General features: G+C 38.8%; 3 protein-coding genes across 4 annotated transcripts; 1 reads left to right on the top strand and 2 right to left on the bottom strand.

The window, feature by feature from the left end:
* The first annotated feature begins 1,543 nt into the window (after positions 1–1,543).
* Positions 1,544–4,735, top strand: LOC117614826 (pentatricopeptide repeat-containing protein At4g33170-like). Its single transcript, XM_034343736.1, has 2 exons — positions 1,544–3,506; positions 4,253–4,735. The coding sequence occupies exon 1, from the start codon at positions 1,554–1,556 to the stop codon at positions 3,276–3,278; it is 1,725 nt and encodes a 574-aa protein (XP_034199627.1). The 5' UTR covers positions 1,544–1,553; the 3' UTR covers positions 3,279–3,506; positions 4,253–4,735.
* A 1,169-nt stretch (positions 4,736–5,904) lies between these two features.
* Positions 5,905–7,767, bottom strand: LOC117618521. Its single transcript, XM_034348098.1, has 3 exons — positions 7,236–7,767; positions 6,843–6,995; positions 5,905–6,645 (listed from the first exon to the last, which is right to left on the bottom strand). The coding sequence occupies exons 1-3, from the start codon at positions 7,669–7,671 to the stop codon at positions 5,942–5,944; spliced, it is 1,293 nt and encodes a 430-aa protein (XP_034203989.1). The 5' UTR covers positions 7,672–7,767; the 3' UTR covers positions 5,905–5,941.
* A 4,702-nt stretch (positions 7,768–12,469) lies between these two features.
* LOC117616790 (putative disease resistance protein At1g50180) lies at positions 12,470–16,863 on the bottom strand. 2 transcript variants are annotated; one of them, XM_034346206.1, is made up of 3 exons: positions 15,678–16,863; positions 13,342–15,120; positions 12,470–12,733 (listed from the first exon to the last, which is right to left on the bottom strand). In XM_034346206.1, exons 1-2 carry the CDS (start codon positions 16,726–16,728, stop codon positions 13,364–13,366), a joined length of 2,808 nt encoding a protein of 935 aa, XP_034202097.1. In that variant the 5' UTR covers positions 16,729–16,863; the 3' UTR covers positions 12,470–12,733; positions 13,342–13,363. The 2 variants fall into 2 exon arrangements, with proteins under 2 accessions (XP_034202097.1, XP_034202096.1); XM_034346205.1 differs by having other exon boundaries at positions 12,470–12,727.
* Between the last annotated feature and the right edge of the window lie 979 nt (positions 16,864–17,842).

The following is a 17,842-nucleotide window of genomic DNA, read 5'->3' as shown; positions in this document are numbered from 1 at the left end:
ATGAATTATAATAGTCTTACGGATAAAGTGATCCTATAAGATCATCTAAATTCTTAGATTTGAGATGCCCTAATATTCTGATATCTCGGCATGCATATTGTTTAACTTTGGTCCAGATTGGAATGTTAATCTTGAATGGGCTTTGAATTTCATTAATGAGTTTGTAGCTGCTCAGACAAATACATATGCAGTAGAAAATAAAAGAATAAAAAAGGGGAAAAAGCCAATAACCAGTGGACAACTGAAAAGTCTCATTCCATGCTGTCAACAGGTCATTTTGGTGTGCAATGACAGGTCAGACATGGGTGATGGGTCCCACATACATATCTTCCATGCATGCATCTTCTCTCATCTTTGCCCCTTTCGTGGCTAGCTAGCCTTCACACTAGTTATTAGTTGTCCAGTTTATAGTTTTCCTTTTACTCTATAATGCTCTTTTTCAAGATCATTATGACAATTTTGTAACTCGCACGAATCTTTGAATGTCAAATCGGAAGTTTTGAATACAAAATTCAGCCACAAAAAAACAAAAAAGGAAAAAAAAGAAGATCCCTTTTTGGTCCAAAGCTGTGTATAAATAATGGTCTGTAAAATTTGTGCGGGTGTCCTCACCTCTGAAGCTCAGGAAAACGTCATATTTCTTTGGAGGAGGAGGAAGAGTGGTGGAGGTAGAAGCAGCCATTGAAGACTAAGCAGCTCTGTTTGTGGCAGCTTTGGCAATTTACTAACCCATCTGGCATTCCCCTCTGCAATTTGGGCGAAGATGCAAAAATGTTGACCAAGCCGGCCTGCAAGTTGTGCTGAAAAAATAAAACAATGCAGTCGACTACCAGTGCACATATGAAGTCTTGCCGCAAGTCTCCGAATTTTTGAGATTTTGTGGGCAGCCACATAATTTACAACAAAATTCGCTCATAAAAAATCAATCATATAAAGTCAAAATGTGACGTTTACCGGATTTTTTTTTCCACTTTCATTCTTGTAGTTTCAATTTTCGTAATTTTACAGTTCATTCCTAAGTCATGGAGGGTATTTTGGATGAAATTTTGGATAGAATTATATGGAAATTATATGTCCTTGAATTGTGATAGAATTAAATTACAAGGGTTAAATTATCAAAACTAAAACTTCAAGAACTAAAGTAAAAAAAATCAACAAATTAATGGAACCAAAAGTGACTTCTTTTTAAAATACAAGTTATATGAGGGAGAATTTTTCTCACACACTGGTGTCATAGGGATTCCAACTTGATTCTGCCAAGACTCTTCTACAAAAACCCAAAAAAAAAAAAATATTTATAATTTTGCTATTCTCGGCCAATAACACAATGATGCGTGGGCTAATTTTTTTTTACGTATCATTGTGTTATTGGCGGGATAGTTTGCAACTTTGCATGAGAGTTTCTTTCAATAGTGTTGGCAAGTGACTTTTATTCTTAAATAAATACATGAAAATATAAGAGAACTCACGTGCATTCAGCATGCACAGCTAAACCCCTCAAAAAACCCCAAACTGCAAGTCTTCGAGTGTCCAACAAGCTCCTCCTCTCCAAAATGAACCAAGTCTCAATGCAACCACCCCCTCCTCCACCGCAACCACCCAACGCAGACCCTCGCATCCTCCACGCCCGAGCCATCACCGCCGCCAACATCGACCGTTCCCTCCGCAACAACCTCATCACTCTCTACTCCAAGTCCAATCTCCTCTCCTACTCTCTCCGCCTCTTTCACCAAATCTCTTCTCCCAATGTCGTCTCATGGACGGCCGTAATCTCGGCCCACTGCAACACCCTCTTTGCCCTCCAACACTTTGTTTCCATGCTCCGCCACCCCACTTTCCCTAACCAGCGCACCTTCGCTTCCCTCTTCAAAACCTGCGCTTCTCTCCCTTCTCTCTCCTTCGGCCTTGCCCTCCACTCCCTCTCTCTCAAGCTCGGCGTCTCGGCGCAGCCCTTTTCTGGGTCTGCCCTCATTCATTTTTACTCCAAATGTCGCTTACCCATTGAAGCCCGCAAGATGCTCGATGAAATTCCCCACAAAGACGAGGTTTGTTATGCAGCGGTGATTGTTGGGTTGGCCCAGAACTCGAGACCCGTTGAGGCGTTGTCCACTTTTGCTGACATGAAATGTTCTGATATTGGGTCTACTATGTATAGTGTTTCCGGCGCACTTCGTGCTGCAAGGGAGCTTGCTGTGTTGGAGCAATGTAGGATCATACATTCTCATGCTATAGTTACGGGACTTGATGGAAATGTTATTGTGGGGACGGCTTTGATTGATTCGTATGGGAAAGCTGGGCTTGTGTCTGATGCTAGACAGGTTTTTGATGAGAACTTGTCAAGCATGAACATTGTGGGGTGGAATGTGATGCTGGCTGGATATGCACAACAGGGGGATACGAAATCGATGCTTGAGGTTTTCAATGCAATGGAAGCTCGGGGTCTTGTGCCGGATGAATATAGTTTTTTGGCAATTTTAACGTCATTTTGCAATGCAGGTTTGGTTTCTGAGACTGATTGGTGGCTGACCCGGATGAATGTAGATTATGGGTTGGAACCAGCAATCGAGCATTATACGTGTTTGGTTGGTGCAATGGGAAGGGCTGGTCAATTGGAAGAGGCTGAAAGGGCTGCACTGACAATGCCGTTGATACCAGACGCTGCAGTGTGGCGATCATTGCTATCAAGTTCAGCGTATCATAAAGCACCTGATTTCGCTAGGTCCATGGCTAAACGGTTATTGGAAATTGACCCACATGATGACTCTGCTTATGTAATTGCTGCAAATGTGTTATCAAACGCTGGAAGGTGGGATGAAGTTGCAGAAGTGAGGAAGATGATGAAAGATAGGAGGGTACAGAAGGAAGGTGGAAGGAGTTGGATCGAGGTACGGGGGGAAGTTCATGTCTTTTTCGCCCGGGACAGAAGGCATGAAAGAATGAATGAGATCTATGCTAAATTGGTAGAGTTGATGGAGGAGATAGGAAAATTAGGATATGTGCCGGTTTGGGATGAGATATTGCTTGAAGTAGGGGAATGGGAGAAAAAGGAAGCCCTTTGGTATCACAGTGAGAAGTTGGCAGTAGCATTTGCAGTGGTGAGTGGCGCGGCACCACCAGGCAAGTCAATAAGGATTGTGAAGAATTTGAGGATATGCCGGGATTGCCATGAGGCATTCAAGTATATCTGTAGAGTATTGGAGAGGGAGATCATTGTGAGAGATGTAAACAGATACCATAGATTTGTTAATGGTAGTTGTACTTGTGGAGATATATGGTAGATTGTTTAATATAGTTGAACAGAAGAGGAGAAGAAGAGGAAAAAAGAAATGGGTTTGGGTTATTCTTTTGGATTATCTTAATAGAAAGTAGAAATAAAATGATTCTGAAATTGGATTTTCTTGTTTCTCTTTGGAATCTTGAAGTGTACTGTGTACCTGAAGGTGAAGGCCAGGCAACAAGAAGACTAAGATGATCATCATGCCATCAATTAATTTTTGTTTTTCCAGGTTTTCCTTAAATCCTGAATTTCCTAGTTTGAAAGTTTAATCTATTTCAGTCCTGGTTTATTCTTATTCATGGAGTATTGAGTAATAGGACTTTTGAACCTGCCTGTTTTGCCAATTGACACATGCAACTATTTTTTTTTGCTACGTGTTTTGATAAATTGTGTTTGTTCTACTAATGGGGTTTTGCATTTGTATCACAGAATTGAGCTCTAAAAGTTTGCTTGCTCAGTCTCATATGTACTTTGAATTCATTTGTAATAATACCTTTTATATTTAGGATTGTTCTGAAATTTGCAGTTGTCAAGTTGAAGTGTAAAGAAATCTTTTTGTTTTATTTCATTCCTTTTTTTGCTAATACTGAGCATGAAAATTGCACACAAAAGAGAAGGACAGAAAATGAACATTCATATCTGTATTGACAAAACTCTTTCTTACAAAAATATACAAATGTCTGCACTCTCTAGAACTGTGATTAAACTTACATGGTAGGGTCCGGAAAATTGTTTCATGCAATATTCTGTGCACTGAATGAGGAAGAATATGCATCATTATAATCCAGTTTGCTATTTGTTTAGGTGATCAGTCTATCAGTTTAGGATTGGCACACGTATTAAGGGAAGTGGTAGATTGTAACCCTACTTTAATGCCGTCGGAAAATGTTTATTAGTCCTCATGAGTCATTATTGGTTTTCCAGACTAATTCTCTCTCTGTGGCTTGACCTTTGTGTTCGGTTATTTTGTTTCAGAAAATGATACGGTGATAGGAAATAAAAACAGGAGCAAAGCAGAACGACCATCAGCTCTGAAGAATCATAACTTGGTTAGGAAACCTACACAAAGTGTTCCATGCCATATTACTGAAAATTCTACAAAAACCAAAAAGTCCAAGGATGAGAATTCTCTTAAAGAAAGGAAAGGGTCAGAGATAACAATTCCAAGCCAGAGACGACCCCCTAGAAATGGTAAACCAAGCTTTACGGGAAATTGAGTGTCTTTTAGTTGCCATTAGTTTGGCACTCTTACTTGAATGAATTACTCTGATACATAATGATCTTCCTGTTTGTTCATGAAACAGCATGAGCTTTTTTGTAACCAGGGATGTAACCATTAGATCAGTTCTCATAATTGAGTGAACTACTGTTTCCAAATTAGGTCTGCCTTCTTTTATTGCCACATCATGTGGTTTGTTTGTAATTACTAATTGCCTTTCATAGCAAGAACCTTGTACTGTTTTCCAAAAATAAAAATAAAAAAGTGTATAGACGATCGGCTATAATGTTTAAAAAAATAAATTAAAACACCGAGTATAGCCGGGCGGCTATACTATTTTTTAAAACCAAAAACCACGTATAGGCTATACTATTTTTTTTTTTTTTTATACCAAAAACCACGTATAGGCTATACTATTTCCTTTTCAAAAAATATTTTTTTTACCAAAAACCACGTATAGCCTATACTATTTCTTTTTCAAAAAACCACGTATAGCCGTGCGGGTATACTATATCTCTTTCAAAAAATTTAAAACAACATATAGCCGCTCGGCGACCAGTGTAGCAGCTCGGCGATACTATTTCTTATAAAAAAAATTTAAAAACCAATTTTAGCTGCTCGGCTATACTCTTTCTCTTATGTAAAAAATGAGGGGAAAAAATAACGTATAGCCGCGCGGCTATACTATTTCTTTTAAAAAATTAGAAAACCGAGTATAGCCGTTCGGCTGTACTATTTCATTTTTAAAATTTTAAAAAAGGGATTATAGCCGAACGGCTATACTATTTATTTTGGTTTAAAAAAATAGGAAAAAAACCTTGTATTTCCCAATTCCATACATTTGAAATGAAAAAGAATGTACTTTATTATAATTAGACTTCTGTTTGTTACTTATTTAGGTGATCAGTTTATCAGTTTAGGATTTGGTTTTCCAGACTATTCTCTCTCTGTGGCTTGATCTTTGTAGATGAAGCTCAGGCCCTTGGTGTTATCCCTCATTATATGTAACGACAAGGATCTGTTCATTCCAATCAGTGTGAACTCATGATATAAAATTTTCAGCTCTAATTTTCTACTGATGTTTTCCTCAGACAAAAGAAGTCTCCGTTTAAATGTCTTATTTCCAATTGAGTTTTTGTTCACCTCATTTTTTTTTCTTGAGGATTTATTGGTCATTGAGGATTTTATCTACAGAAAAGGAGCACCAAGATGTTTCTCCACCCGCTGTCTACATGGGACTCGATCAACTTAAGTCAATGATCGCACGTGTTTTGATATTAGCTTTTGTCATCAATTGTGCTAAAATTGGTTGAACCCCAAAATAATACATCATCAATTTGATCCACTGGTAAATCTTAATGGGAAATGGCCATTGAACCAAGAGACTAAGACAAACAAAGAACCTCAGTCAAACTGTGAAGAACCTCAGTAAACTTGTTATGAAATTAATCAACAACCATAAAACCTCTCTTTATATATTGCAAACAAGAGAATGGCAAGTTGAGAACATTTTCCAGCTCAAAGGATTTGGATATGAGAGTGTTCATGATTACATCTCTGTTGCTATGCCCACCCTTAACCCTAAAGCCTCTGCAGACAACCAGAGACGTATTGCACACCCAAGGAACTGAAACAGTAAACCCCAAACCAGAATCTTTTCCTCCACAACTACTTCCATTACCCACTACCACGTCCTTGTATGCCCGGCAAACCCCCGAGACGTACTTTCCCATTGGCACGGTTTGCTGCAGAACGGATGGAGCAGAGCCATCAGGGTTCAAGATCTCAGTGTCCGAATGAAGGTTCACCACAACCGTGCCATGTTCAGGGCAAAGCCGATTGCTGAGAGCTTTTAAAAATGGGGAATGTGGATCCCATAACTTGTGAGGGAAGATATCTTCGCCATCATAAGCATCAATGAAGATCATATCGTACAAGCTGGTGTTGTTGAGAATGAACTCCTCAGCATCGGACTCATAGAGGAACAGCCTCTCGTGGATGCCTTTCCACAGAACCTCATCCATGGTATCGGGTTTTGAGACAGCACGCTTGCCCGATGGAGTAACAACTGAGAAAGCTGGAAACCCCATAGCTTTAACTGAGGCCGAGATAACAAGGGGGTCGATTTCAACTATGTCAACAACAGCACCTAAAAAGGAGCAGATCATTCTAGGTTAGGTTCAATACCTAACTATTCAGTTCAAAACTTCTGATAGGATGTGTGACAACACATTGGATTTGGAAATAACCAAGAAACAGCGTTAAAGAAATAAAAGACAAAAACGGCACATCCTTCATTCCTTCAACTTCCAACTCCATTAAAACCCAACTTGAAATGCAACCTACCTTGAATCATACTAGCCAAAAACAATGGCAAGCTTCCCCCACCATGGCCAATGCACAAAATACGCATGCTTTCGTTCCCAGTCACCGCATCCATGAGATTGTAATCACAAGATGCTATAGCAGCCAACCCAGCTGATATCATACTCTTAAGATCTGAAAAAACAGAACCCGACAACATGCCCAAACATTATTCAATTTGAAAGTGAAGTAACCAAATGTAATGCAATCATTACTGAAACACACTGAAATACTAGATAAAGTTCAATCAATCACCAAGCGATGTGATACAAATGTGATTCAATTGTAATCAAAAGCTAAATAGAAAATGAATTGGGTACTAATTTGAGACAGAAACCCAAACCAAATCATCAGAGGCCAAAAGGGTTTGCTTACATGGAACAGCCAAGCAATGCGGCTGCTGCATAACGGCGAAAACGCCAGGTTCAGATTGCCGATACGCAGCCAAAACCTTGACGGTGCTTTGGCGAGTGTCATCGTTGAAGCGAAGAGCGCGCCATTGATATCCGAGCACTCTGAATCTGTCGTTCTGTTCATGGCATCCATGTATCTCTTCGTACCTTTTCTGTAGCCATCTCTCCGTTGATGCCCAGTGGAGTTCACTGGGTTTTGACGAAGGGTAGGCGACGACTGAAACGACGCCGTTGCCTTTGTCGGATGTGGATCGGAGGACGGTGTGGCCTTCAGATTCTGTGCCCCACCATTCCGAGGCGTAGGACCAGTCGCCCTCGTCCTCGATACGACGTTGTACTGCGGTAGAGAGCTTCCGGATGTTGACACCCGCGCTCGATCTAGCTCGGCGCCACATCATCCCCGGGAAGTAAAACCCTAAACCTGCACCCTCTCTGATCTAGCTCGGCGCCACATCATTCTGGCTATGCTAATATACAACTTGTTTGCTTAAGGCCCAACTTGTGTTGTTTTGTTTTTATTATTCATTTTGTGTATAGTCTTTTTTAAAAACACAAGCGAGGTTATTCTAATTTACAAGAGAATGAGGATTGAATGTCTGCAAAGAAGCCAGCACAAAATGAGGTCTGGTCAAGTGAAAAAAAATTTTAACTTGTAAATTAGTGGTCTTATGTTCGAATCCTCATTGCACTTTAGTAGTGTTTGTGTAATAAATTACTTCATATTATAAAGTTGTTTAAAAAAAAAAAAGTGGTCTGTGGATTTGAAGATTATTCAGGGTAAAAAACTAATAGAGATTTAAATTTGCTTATTAGAGTGGTTCAGTCAAGGGACAGGTATTTTGAACTTTAGGTCTGAGTTTGTTGCTAATTCCTTGGGTGGGGTGCAGATGTTTCGTAGTGGAGGGAGGGCAGCATTAAGAGCAACTCCACCCCTAAGGGCAAAGTCTAAGGCAAGGGCAAGCTAGGGCAAGCAAGGGATGACACTATTTACGTGAATAGTGTCAGCCTTACCATTTGTGGTTCCACCCACAAGGGCAAAGTCTAGGGCAATTACTATTCATTGTACTTTATTTCCTATTTTTTTATACTTTAAATCATTAATTTTGATAATCTTTTGTAATTAAATTTTCGGATAAGATTTTCGGATGTGAATCTCGGTTGCCACGTGTCTTATTCCAGATAAAATTTTCGGATATTCATTAATAAAAATTATAATCTCAGATTTCCGATAAAATTTTCACCCTCTAAAATTGTGCCACGTGTCCCATGTCAGATAAGATTTTCAGATATTTTTAAAAAATTATAATCTCATATTTCAGATAAGATTTTCACCCTCTAAAATTGTGCCACGTGTCCCATGTTTGATAAGATTTTCAGATATTTTTTTACAAATAGTGATCTCAGATTTCAGATAAGATTTTCACCCTCTAAAATTGTGCCACGTGTCATCTCTATCTTCTGAATTCCTCTATATAACTACACCATCAACACCACTCCTCTCACACCATCTCTGATATATTCCTTCATTTCTCAGATTTTACAATTTCCCATTATACTCTCAATGTCAAACTTCAGGAGGGTGTTGGAGAGGCAACAGAAAGAATGGGAAGAAATCCGGCGTAGACATGAGGAAGAAGATCGGGACGCCGATGAAGAAGAGGAAGAAATGCTTGAAGTAGCGGCGGTGTGTATGATGAATCAATCAACCCAACACCATCGTCGTCGTGCCTTGAATGTGGACAGACGAAGAGAGTCTCGGGGTAAGAATCTCTTGGAGGATTACTTTATCCCAAATTCGTTATATCCTGCTCATAAGTTTCGAGAGAGATATAGAATGCAGCCACATTTGTTCCAAAAAATCATGCATGATATTTGTAATTACGACACATACTTCATTCAAAAGCATGATGCTGTTGGAGTTTTGGGTCTTATCCCGGAGCAAAAACTTACAGCTGCTTTGCTGATGCTTGCTTATGGGGCATCTGCAGAGCAGGTGGATGAGATTGCAAGGATGGGAAAATCTACTATCCTAGAGTGCTTGGTGAGATTCTGTGATGCAGTGGAAAATTTGTACACGAGGGAGTACCTTCGCAAACCCACTCCGAGGGACCTGCAAAGGCTTCTACAAAAAGGCGAGGCTCGAGGTTTCCCAGGAATGATCGGAAGCATCGATTGCATGCATTGGCAGTGGAAGAATTGTCCTACTGCGTGGCAAGGAGACTATGGGAATCGGAAGGGCCAAAAAAGGATCATTTTGGAGGCCGTAGCTTCATTCGACACTTGGGTTTGGCATGCCTTTTTTGGGGTTGCCGGATCTCAGAATGACCTCAATGTCCTTGGTCAATCCCCGGCGTTCGACGAGGTATTGCGAGGTCATTCCCCTCAGGTCACATACCAAATCAACAATACCGTATACTCTGGTGCATACTACCTTGCCGACGGAATTTATCCTAGGTGGACGACATTCGTGAAAACAATTTCGAATCCCCAATCCGAGAAGGAAAGAAGCTTTGCTTCCTTTCAAGAAGGTTACAGGAAAGACGTGGAAAGGTGTTTCGGTATCTTGCAAGCTCGTTGGGCAATTATCAGGGGTGCTGCTCGGATGCTAGACGAGGAGGTGCTGAGGAGTATTATGATGACTTGCATCATCCTCCACAACATGATTGTGGAGGATGAGTATGACTACGATGCTCCAGAGGTGTTTGAACCCGATCCTATGAACACGGCGTTGACAAGAATATATGAAAGGCCGATGGGACCAAATGGACTACCATTGGAGCCCGAACCGTTACTTCACGATGGTCGATTCAACAACCCCATGATTGATCGTTATCAAGAAATGCAATCTTCATATGTTCACGAAAGACGTCAAGTTGACTTGATCGAGCACTTGTGGCAGATGAAAGGCAATCACAATGGATGAAGGCTAGATTCGTGCTTTGTTTGGAATTATGCTTTGTTTTTAATTATGCTTTGTTTTTGTGTGTTGTGTTTTGTGGAATTATTGCGAGGTCTTTTTTATTATTATGCTTTTATGTATGGTTTGTTTTGTGTGTTGTTTGCAATAAATGAAGGTTTGTTTTTAATTAATCTTTGTGAGGAATGCTCAAATGTTTTTAATAAGTAGTCCAATTATAGAATGCTTTTTTGATTGAATAAAAAAGAAACAATACAACAAATTAAAGGATAATACAACAATTTAAAAAAAAATACAACAATTATAAAAAAAATACAACAATACAATCTAATGGTTTTCATCATTTAGCCAATCCGTATTGCTAGGTCCGTCGTCATGGAAAAGTTTTCTTCTCATCACATCCCTTCGTTTATGCTTCCAATAGGCCTTTGTTTCAGGAGACATATGGCTCGTATCCATGGCCATGATTTTCATCTCTCTTTCATCGTCGTCTTTTTTTTTTGCATGTTGCTTTTCAATTGCAAAGGCTTCCAATCGTGCCTTGTCCGCTTCATCTCTCCTCAAGTCTCTCTCCAATCTTAGAGAGTTGTTCTTAGCTATTTGCTCGAATATTTGAACACAATCAATGTTTGAAGTGGCCCCTCTCTTGGCCTTTGCCGCCTTTCTCCCAATAGGTCTCGGCGGACGTGGGAGTGGTGACTCCGTTTCCATTGGGGAGTCTAATGGCGAATCGGTTGATGGCGATTCGTGGAGCGGCGTCTCATGCAACACAACCGGGGGTGCGGTAGGAATAATTTTGAATCTGGAACAATCTTTGACAATTTCCCAACATTGGAAATGCACAAAACTTTTTTTCCCTTGCCCCGTGGCACCGAACCACATTTGTGCTTGTATGATCTATTCAAAATAAATAATTGGAAGTGCATTAAAAAAAATATACAATGCAAGAAATTATAAACTATTTTGAAATGCAAGAATAAAATTGATTATGTAAATAAATATAGACAAATTGAAAATGCAAAAACAAAAATAAAGATTATGCATGAAATTATAAACTATTTTGAAATGCAAGAATAAAATTGATTATGTAAATAAATAAAGCCAATTAGGAAATGCAAAAAATAAAATAAACATTGTGCAACAAAAAATAAATAGAATATGCAATAAAAAAAAAGTTACATTAAATTGATTAAAATGGCAATTAAAAATATTTTACCTCATCGGAAAGATTCGCACCGCTTCGAATGTTCTCCTTTGCTTTTGTCAAGGCATTTCTCCATTTCCCTAACTCTTTGTTTAGAATTTTCCATCTACTAGACAAAGCCATTTCGGTCCGAATGGAACCCGATCTTTGACAAAATTCTCCATGAATTTTGCTCCACATATGATGGAACTTCATCTCATTGCCCGTGATAGGGTCATGACTAACGTTCACCCACGACTCGCACAATGCAATATCTTCCTGGGTTGACCACGAGCCTCCGATTTCGACAGAAGATGACATTTGTTTATTTTCTACAAATGGAAAGTAGTACAAAAATGTAAGTGGATAGTAAAAAATATTGGAAGGAGAAGAGTTTGTATGGAATTAGTGTGGAAAATGGAAAATATGAGTAGAGAGTAAAAAATATTGTAAGGAGATGAGTTTGTATGGAGATTTGGTGTGGAAAATGAATTATGTGAGTGGAGAGTAGAAAATATTGTATGGAGAAGAAATTGTATGAACATTTGGTGTTGAAAGTAGATAAAATGGTTAGGTATTTATAGGGAAAAAATACATAAATTTTTGGTATTTTTTTTAAAAAAAATTTCAGAATTTTTTCGGATTTTTTGGGATTTTTTTTAAATTTTTTTGGCCAAAAAAAAAGAGAACCGTAGGATTGCTGAAAAAAATCCAATCGGAGCCATCCGGTGACGACACGTGGCAGTAGCCGTTGGAGCTGACGTCATCGCTTCACTTCAGTCAAATTTTTTTTACCGTTGGCGCGTGTATTACACGCGCCAAAAGTAAAAAAAAAATTTGATTTTAGTGCGCTGACGTCAGCGAACTCGGGCTCGAGCCCAGTCTGATTTCGCCCTTGGGCCAGCCCGGGCTTGTGGGACCCGCAGCTTGCCCGGGCTTGTTTCTCTGCGCTGGAGCTGGACTCGGGCTTGTTCTCCCCTTTTGCCTGGGCCAACCCTCAGCGGTGGACATGGCCTAAAAACACTGCCTGGGAAATATCTGAGTTCTTTTACATGTCCTATCTTAGGGGCCAATGGCAAACTTATAAACGAAGATAAAATATTTACAATTGAAAACATACACGGAAGAGGAATACAAATACAAGGTTTCATCAAGGAAATTTTAATGTAACACAATAATTTCATTTGTGTAAGAACTAGACCCAAAAGCTTGCAACCAACTTTGAACTATTTGACCACATCTTTGCTCCTCTTGATTTTCACAGAGCATTTCTTTCTTCTCTCTATAAGTTCAGCCTGGTACATGCTCCCTCTGTTGCAGAGCTTCGAGATACTTTCTCAATGTCGCGTCCTATCTGCAGCTACCATAACACAAATTCAGCAATTTGCTTGTGAAAATTGCATTCCAATATGAACATAACAGTAAAATCGTACTACATTTCGAAAAGAAAAACACTCATTTCAAGCTAGTCAAGAGTGTCTTTACATGAACATATATTAAAAATGTCTCAAAATGCCATAAACATATATTCAAATGTTAACTTCCAAAAAACATCCAATCTCTTAACAAGCCTTGAAGAAGAAATCTATCATTAACAAAATGGTCAAAATCAATCCCTTCATTAACTTCAAAATTTCTGGATTCAAATAATTTTAGATTAAGCTTCTCATTCAGAACTTGAAATATTATTATAAGATATTTGGAATTCGGAATGCGAAAGAATTATCAATGGTCTCAAAATCAGGAAATTTAACATGTTGGCTTTTAAGCTTCTCACTCACAAGTCACAAGCAGAAGCAAAGAGCAATAAAAATGGAGAAAGAAAACATAGCTAAACAAGGGAGCCCATATTTTGTTGGCTTTTCTACTTTAATATTCTCCCGCTGCTTCATTTATGACTAATAAACACAAACCAAACCACCCATTTCATTTTAAAATGCACCCTTTTTTTTTAAATTAAAAAATTACCTTGCTATCATTGCATCGGTGGTTAATCGAGTGGTTCTCCAATTACAAGGGAAGGTACATGTTGAATTTTATAGAAATCCTCTCCATCTTCCTCAATCCGACGGTGGAGTTCTCTACACATCCATCTAATGGTTAATTCCTTGAGATAAATAAGATATCTCAGCCCATCCGGAAGTGTAGTCAATCCCGAGCAAAATTGGATGCACAATTGACAGAGACGAGGCATGGCTCCTTTCTCTACCCTCAGCTCTGTTATTTGGTCCATTCTAGAAACATGAAGAAATTCAAGAGAAGGAAATCCTCCTCTGGAGAAAACCAGTATCTTTGTATTCTCCTCGAAAGGTTTTTCAAAAAGCTTCAAATTTGTTAGGTTTGGCAGCTTCTCTAGTATTCCCATTTGGTCCTCCTTGAGACCACAACTCCATAATACTAACTTGGTGAGGTTTGGATAGTTATGCAGCTCTTTTGGTAATTCTGCGATTGGCCCATCCAATGTCAATTTGTATATACCCTGACAGCTTGATACTATTTGCATAGCTTGCTCTTCACCGCTATTCGTGTCGTTTTTCACGATTAGAGACCGAATACGGTTAAGCGTGCTGCCTGTAGATTTTAAGATTTCCTCTAGATTTTGCAAAGAGCCTAACACTCTTATTTTCAGTTTTCTAAGATTAGTTAATCTACCAACATCTTTCAAATCACAATACTCACTTGAAAGGTTATGTAAGGTCTGTAGATGGCCAAGAGTAGACAGCTCCAGCTTACCCTTTGCTCTGTAATTCCAAGGTAAATATAAATGTCTTAATTGTTTCATCTTCTTTATCACATTTGGGATGACCATGTCAATATAACTTGAAACACGAAAATCAAGAGTTTGCAAGCATACTAAATTACCTAGGGATGGCGGAAATGTTTTTATTTCGCTCCTCCTCACACTTAGAAACCTTAAGTGTACCATATTTCCAATTTCACTTGGCAACTCTACTCTTCTTGCCCGAAGACCTTCAACCTTCAAAACTCTAAGCACTTTGAAATCCTTCAACGGAGATAGTAATCCTTTTTCACTTTTTGGTCTCCATTCTCTTAGGCCAAAGAATAATAGAGACCTTACGTGCCCATTTGTTTCATCTCTTGAAGAAACCAACCTATCTGCCTTCTCATCCACGTAAATTGCAAGTCTTCGAATTTTCCCCAATTGTGATGCCTGGGCTGTCACAGAAGAAGTATTTTCTTGCAAAGAATAGTTAATTTGGAGAAAGCTTTCATCTTTTGCCTTTAACAAACACATGTCTCGTATAAGATCATGGATTCGACAATCTTTAATTGTCCCAGTTGAACCACTTGTTCCCACTTGAACCAAACACCTTTCCACTAACTCACTTAAGCAATCACGTGCTATATCCTCCATTGTTTTCTCCGAACCATGACCTTGTTGTCTTAAGAAGATAAGACCTTCTGCCACCCATAACTTAGTCAATGTACTTACTGAAATAATACAATCTTCAGGATAATAACTTAAATATAAAAAACATGGTTTTAAGTAATACGGTAGGTCATCATAACTCAATGCCAACACTCGTGATACACCTTCGTATTCTTCTTCATGTCCGATGCCTCTATTTATGTATTCACGAACATTCTCATACACTCTCATCCATTCTCTAATGGAGTTTTTTCTAGCTAGAACTCCAGCAAGCACAATAATGGCTAATGGCAAACCTTTACAATGTTGAAGCATCTTCATACCTAAGTCTTTCTTCTTTATGTACATTCCTAAGTCTGAAAAATAGGAAAAAAAAAAAAAAAATTTCAAATACGTACTTGTAGTATGAGCAGTCTTAGTGGATATTCCTTGCCTGAATGATTTAAAATTAAAATTGTGAAATCCCAAAATTTACTGATATGCTTTATCTTATTATAAGTTTAGATTTTATAATACATGCCAAATGGAGAACATTTAAAAATTAAATCAGCACCAACACAGAAAACGAATGGGATATCGTTGGATTGAAGAGAAGGTTGGGTCAAAATTTTGAAATAGCTAGCATTGTCCTAATTATTATTTGCAATTGCATAAGATAAATTACCATCCATCTTGTTACCTATCAAATGAGTGACCCCAACAAAAAAAACAAAAACAAAAACAAATGTGTAACCAAGTAAGGCAGTCAATAAAATTGTTACATGTTCGACAATATTAAAAAATTGTAAAATCCCAACGATTGAAAAAAGAAAAAACACTACATAAGTTGTGTCATATGCAATGTAATGGTTTCTATGTGGCTTGCTATATAACTAAGGACCTGGAAAAGAAAATATGAAGGGTGAGGAAATACCGATTTCAGCCCATGCAGGTATTGCTTTCTTCACAAGTAGTTCCCAACTCTCATTCTCATTGAGTGGCTGGAGTTTGTGGAGAAAAACATTTCTATTTGGGAGCGAAGCTACTGCTTGATTCCGTGTAGTAAGCAGTATTGTGCTCTCTGTTTCCACGTTTGGAAATGCAACCTTCAAAAGATTCCATGTCTCGATACTCCAAATGTCATCAAGGATCACCAAACATCTCATTTCTTCCATGACACAAAAAAGCTTCTTTGCTATTTCATCATCTGTCATGTCCTTAATTTCTTGTTTTGGCTCCTTGGTAGCAGAAGTGAGTTCAATTAAAATTCTTTCCCAAACATTTCTGACTTGAAAACGTTGAGATACACAGACCCAAGCAAAACTATGAAAATGCTGACTTACTTTTTTGTGATGATAAACCTTTCTTGCAAGGGTGGTCTTCCCTAAACCGCCCATCCCCCAAATAGATACAACTTGATGACGATTTTCATCTTTCACCAAATGCATAACCAATTCTTCAACGTTGGACTCTAACCCAACAACATCACGTTCAACAACATGAGAATAACTTCTCCTTAGCCTCTCATGCAATTGCAAGGAAGATTCACCACCACCGCTGTCCCTGTCCCTTATTTCCTTTATGTTATAACTCTGCAAATTCGATCTCAACGCAGAAATTTTAGTAGTGATATTCTCAATTTCTGCCCCAATCCTGTGAACATCAACCCCTTCCTTGAAGATGCAGGCAAATCTTTTGAGAACATTCTTGAGGCCTCTTTTCTTCTTCTTGGAATCCACTTTCAAGCCATAAGTTTCAATAATATCTTCCAAATCATAAGCCGCATCTCTAATTTTGGCAACACAAATCTGGACTCTTGTATCTTGTCCTTGTCTTGCATCTGCATCTTTGAGGAATCCCTGCATGAATTCTAGCTCAGTTTGTGCAGCTTCAACTTGACGGCTGACTCCAGACAAGAACTTGGCTTCCTGAATGGTGAAGTCTCTGACACTTTCGAGCACGACGGAAACAACTGCCTCAGCCATTCTCTCTACTGCTTATTCTCTTTTCGCCAAAACGAAAACAAGTAAACCAGATCCAGTTTTTAGATTGATTGATGAGAACATCTCTTTGCCGGTAGAGCAATTTCTATGTGTGTTGTCCAATTCCACCCAACAAGAAGTAGCAAATTTTGGCGTTTTCTTTCTGACCACCTTCCCTCAATTATCATTGGACCACAGCATCCAATGCAAGACCACCTTCCCTCAATTTTGGCATTTACTTTTATTTTTAGAAAGACTATAGAAATTGTAGGTACTAAAAAAATAATCATTAAATTTTAAGCTAACAACTTTAGCTAGCCCACCCGTTGAAAAATTCTTGGTTCCCCTTGCCTATAGGAAATGGCAAGCTCAATCACCTTATCTAGGTTTGACTATACACACGCTTGTCACAATTGCCACTCAAAAGCAGATCACATAATCAACTATTGTGAAAGGGACGTAGTATACACCAGTTGCATGTAAGCCCGATGAGGCTATTAGATCACTTACATTAGGCAGACCTGAATCTGATAAATAAATAAAAAAAATTACAAAGTTGTGTAAGCAACTAACAACAATCATTATATCACTAAATGGTAGTACCAGCCCAATATAAAAAGGATCTATGCTGGATGTTCAAAATCATCAGAATAGCAGGCTCCCTTCATCACTAAGATAAGGTAGTCAAGCATTTGATAGATCGAACTAGAACAAGGATGTGCTTTATCAGCAACATAGAAACAATGAGTCTTGGAATTAATGCTTATTCAGCTGCACCCAGGTGCCTTCTTCAAACCTCTTTCTTTCATCATTCTTCTCATTTCAGCTACAACGTCCCACCTTCTAGAAGAAGCATAGAAGTTCGATAGCGAAATATAATTCGAATGGTTTTTGGGTTCTAGTTGAATAAGAAACCTGTAAGCTAGATCTTGCATGTCTTGATTCCCATGCAACACAGAAGCAATAACTAAAGACCCCAAAACACTTGGACCAGGTTCTACAGGCATCGTTTTGATGAAATTTAATGCTCGATCGAGGTCTCACCTGATCGGCCTAACAGATCCACCACACAAGCACATATCTTGATAGAGATATCTCCACATCTAATCCTAGCCGT

This window comes from Prunus dulcis, chromosome 1 (assembly GCF_902201215.1).
Source record: "Prunus dulcis chromosome 1, ALMONDv2, whole genome shotgun sequence".
Classification (NCBI taxonomy): Eukaryota; Viridiplantae; Streptophyta; class Magnoliopsida; order Rosales; family Rosaceae; genus Prunus; species Prunus dulcis.
Note: the sequence above shows the minus strand (reverse complement) of the source record. Positions and strands in the feature narration are given on the sequence as shown.

Bases quoted from the DNA above. Each gene is read 5' to 3' on its own strand.
- LOC117614826 (XM_034343736.1), top strand. From the start codon at position 1,554: ATGAACCAAGTCTCAATGCAACCACCCCCTCCTCCACCGCAACCACCC.
- LOC117618521 (XM_034348098.1), bottom strand. From the start codon at position 7,671: ATGATGTGGCGCCGAGCTAGATCGAGCGCGGGTGTCAACATCCGGAAG. The intron at 6,996-7,235 runs GTAAGCAAACCC...CTGTTTTTTCAG, and splicing joins GCATTGCTTGGCTGTTCCAT to ATCTTAAGAGTATGATATCA. The intron at 6,646-6,842 runs GTAGGTTGCATT...GCTCCTTTTTAG, and splicing joins TTTGGCTAGTATGATTCAAG to GTGCTGTTGTTGACATAGTT.
- LOC117616790 (XM_034346206.1), bottom strand. From the start codon at position 16,728: ATGGCTGAGGCAGTTGTTTCCGTCGTGCTCGAAAGTGTCAGAGACTTC. The intron at 15,121-15,677 runs GTATTTCCTCAC...CCTATTTTTCAG, and splicing joins ACCTGCATGGGCTGAAATCG to ACTTAGGAATGTACATAAAG.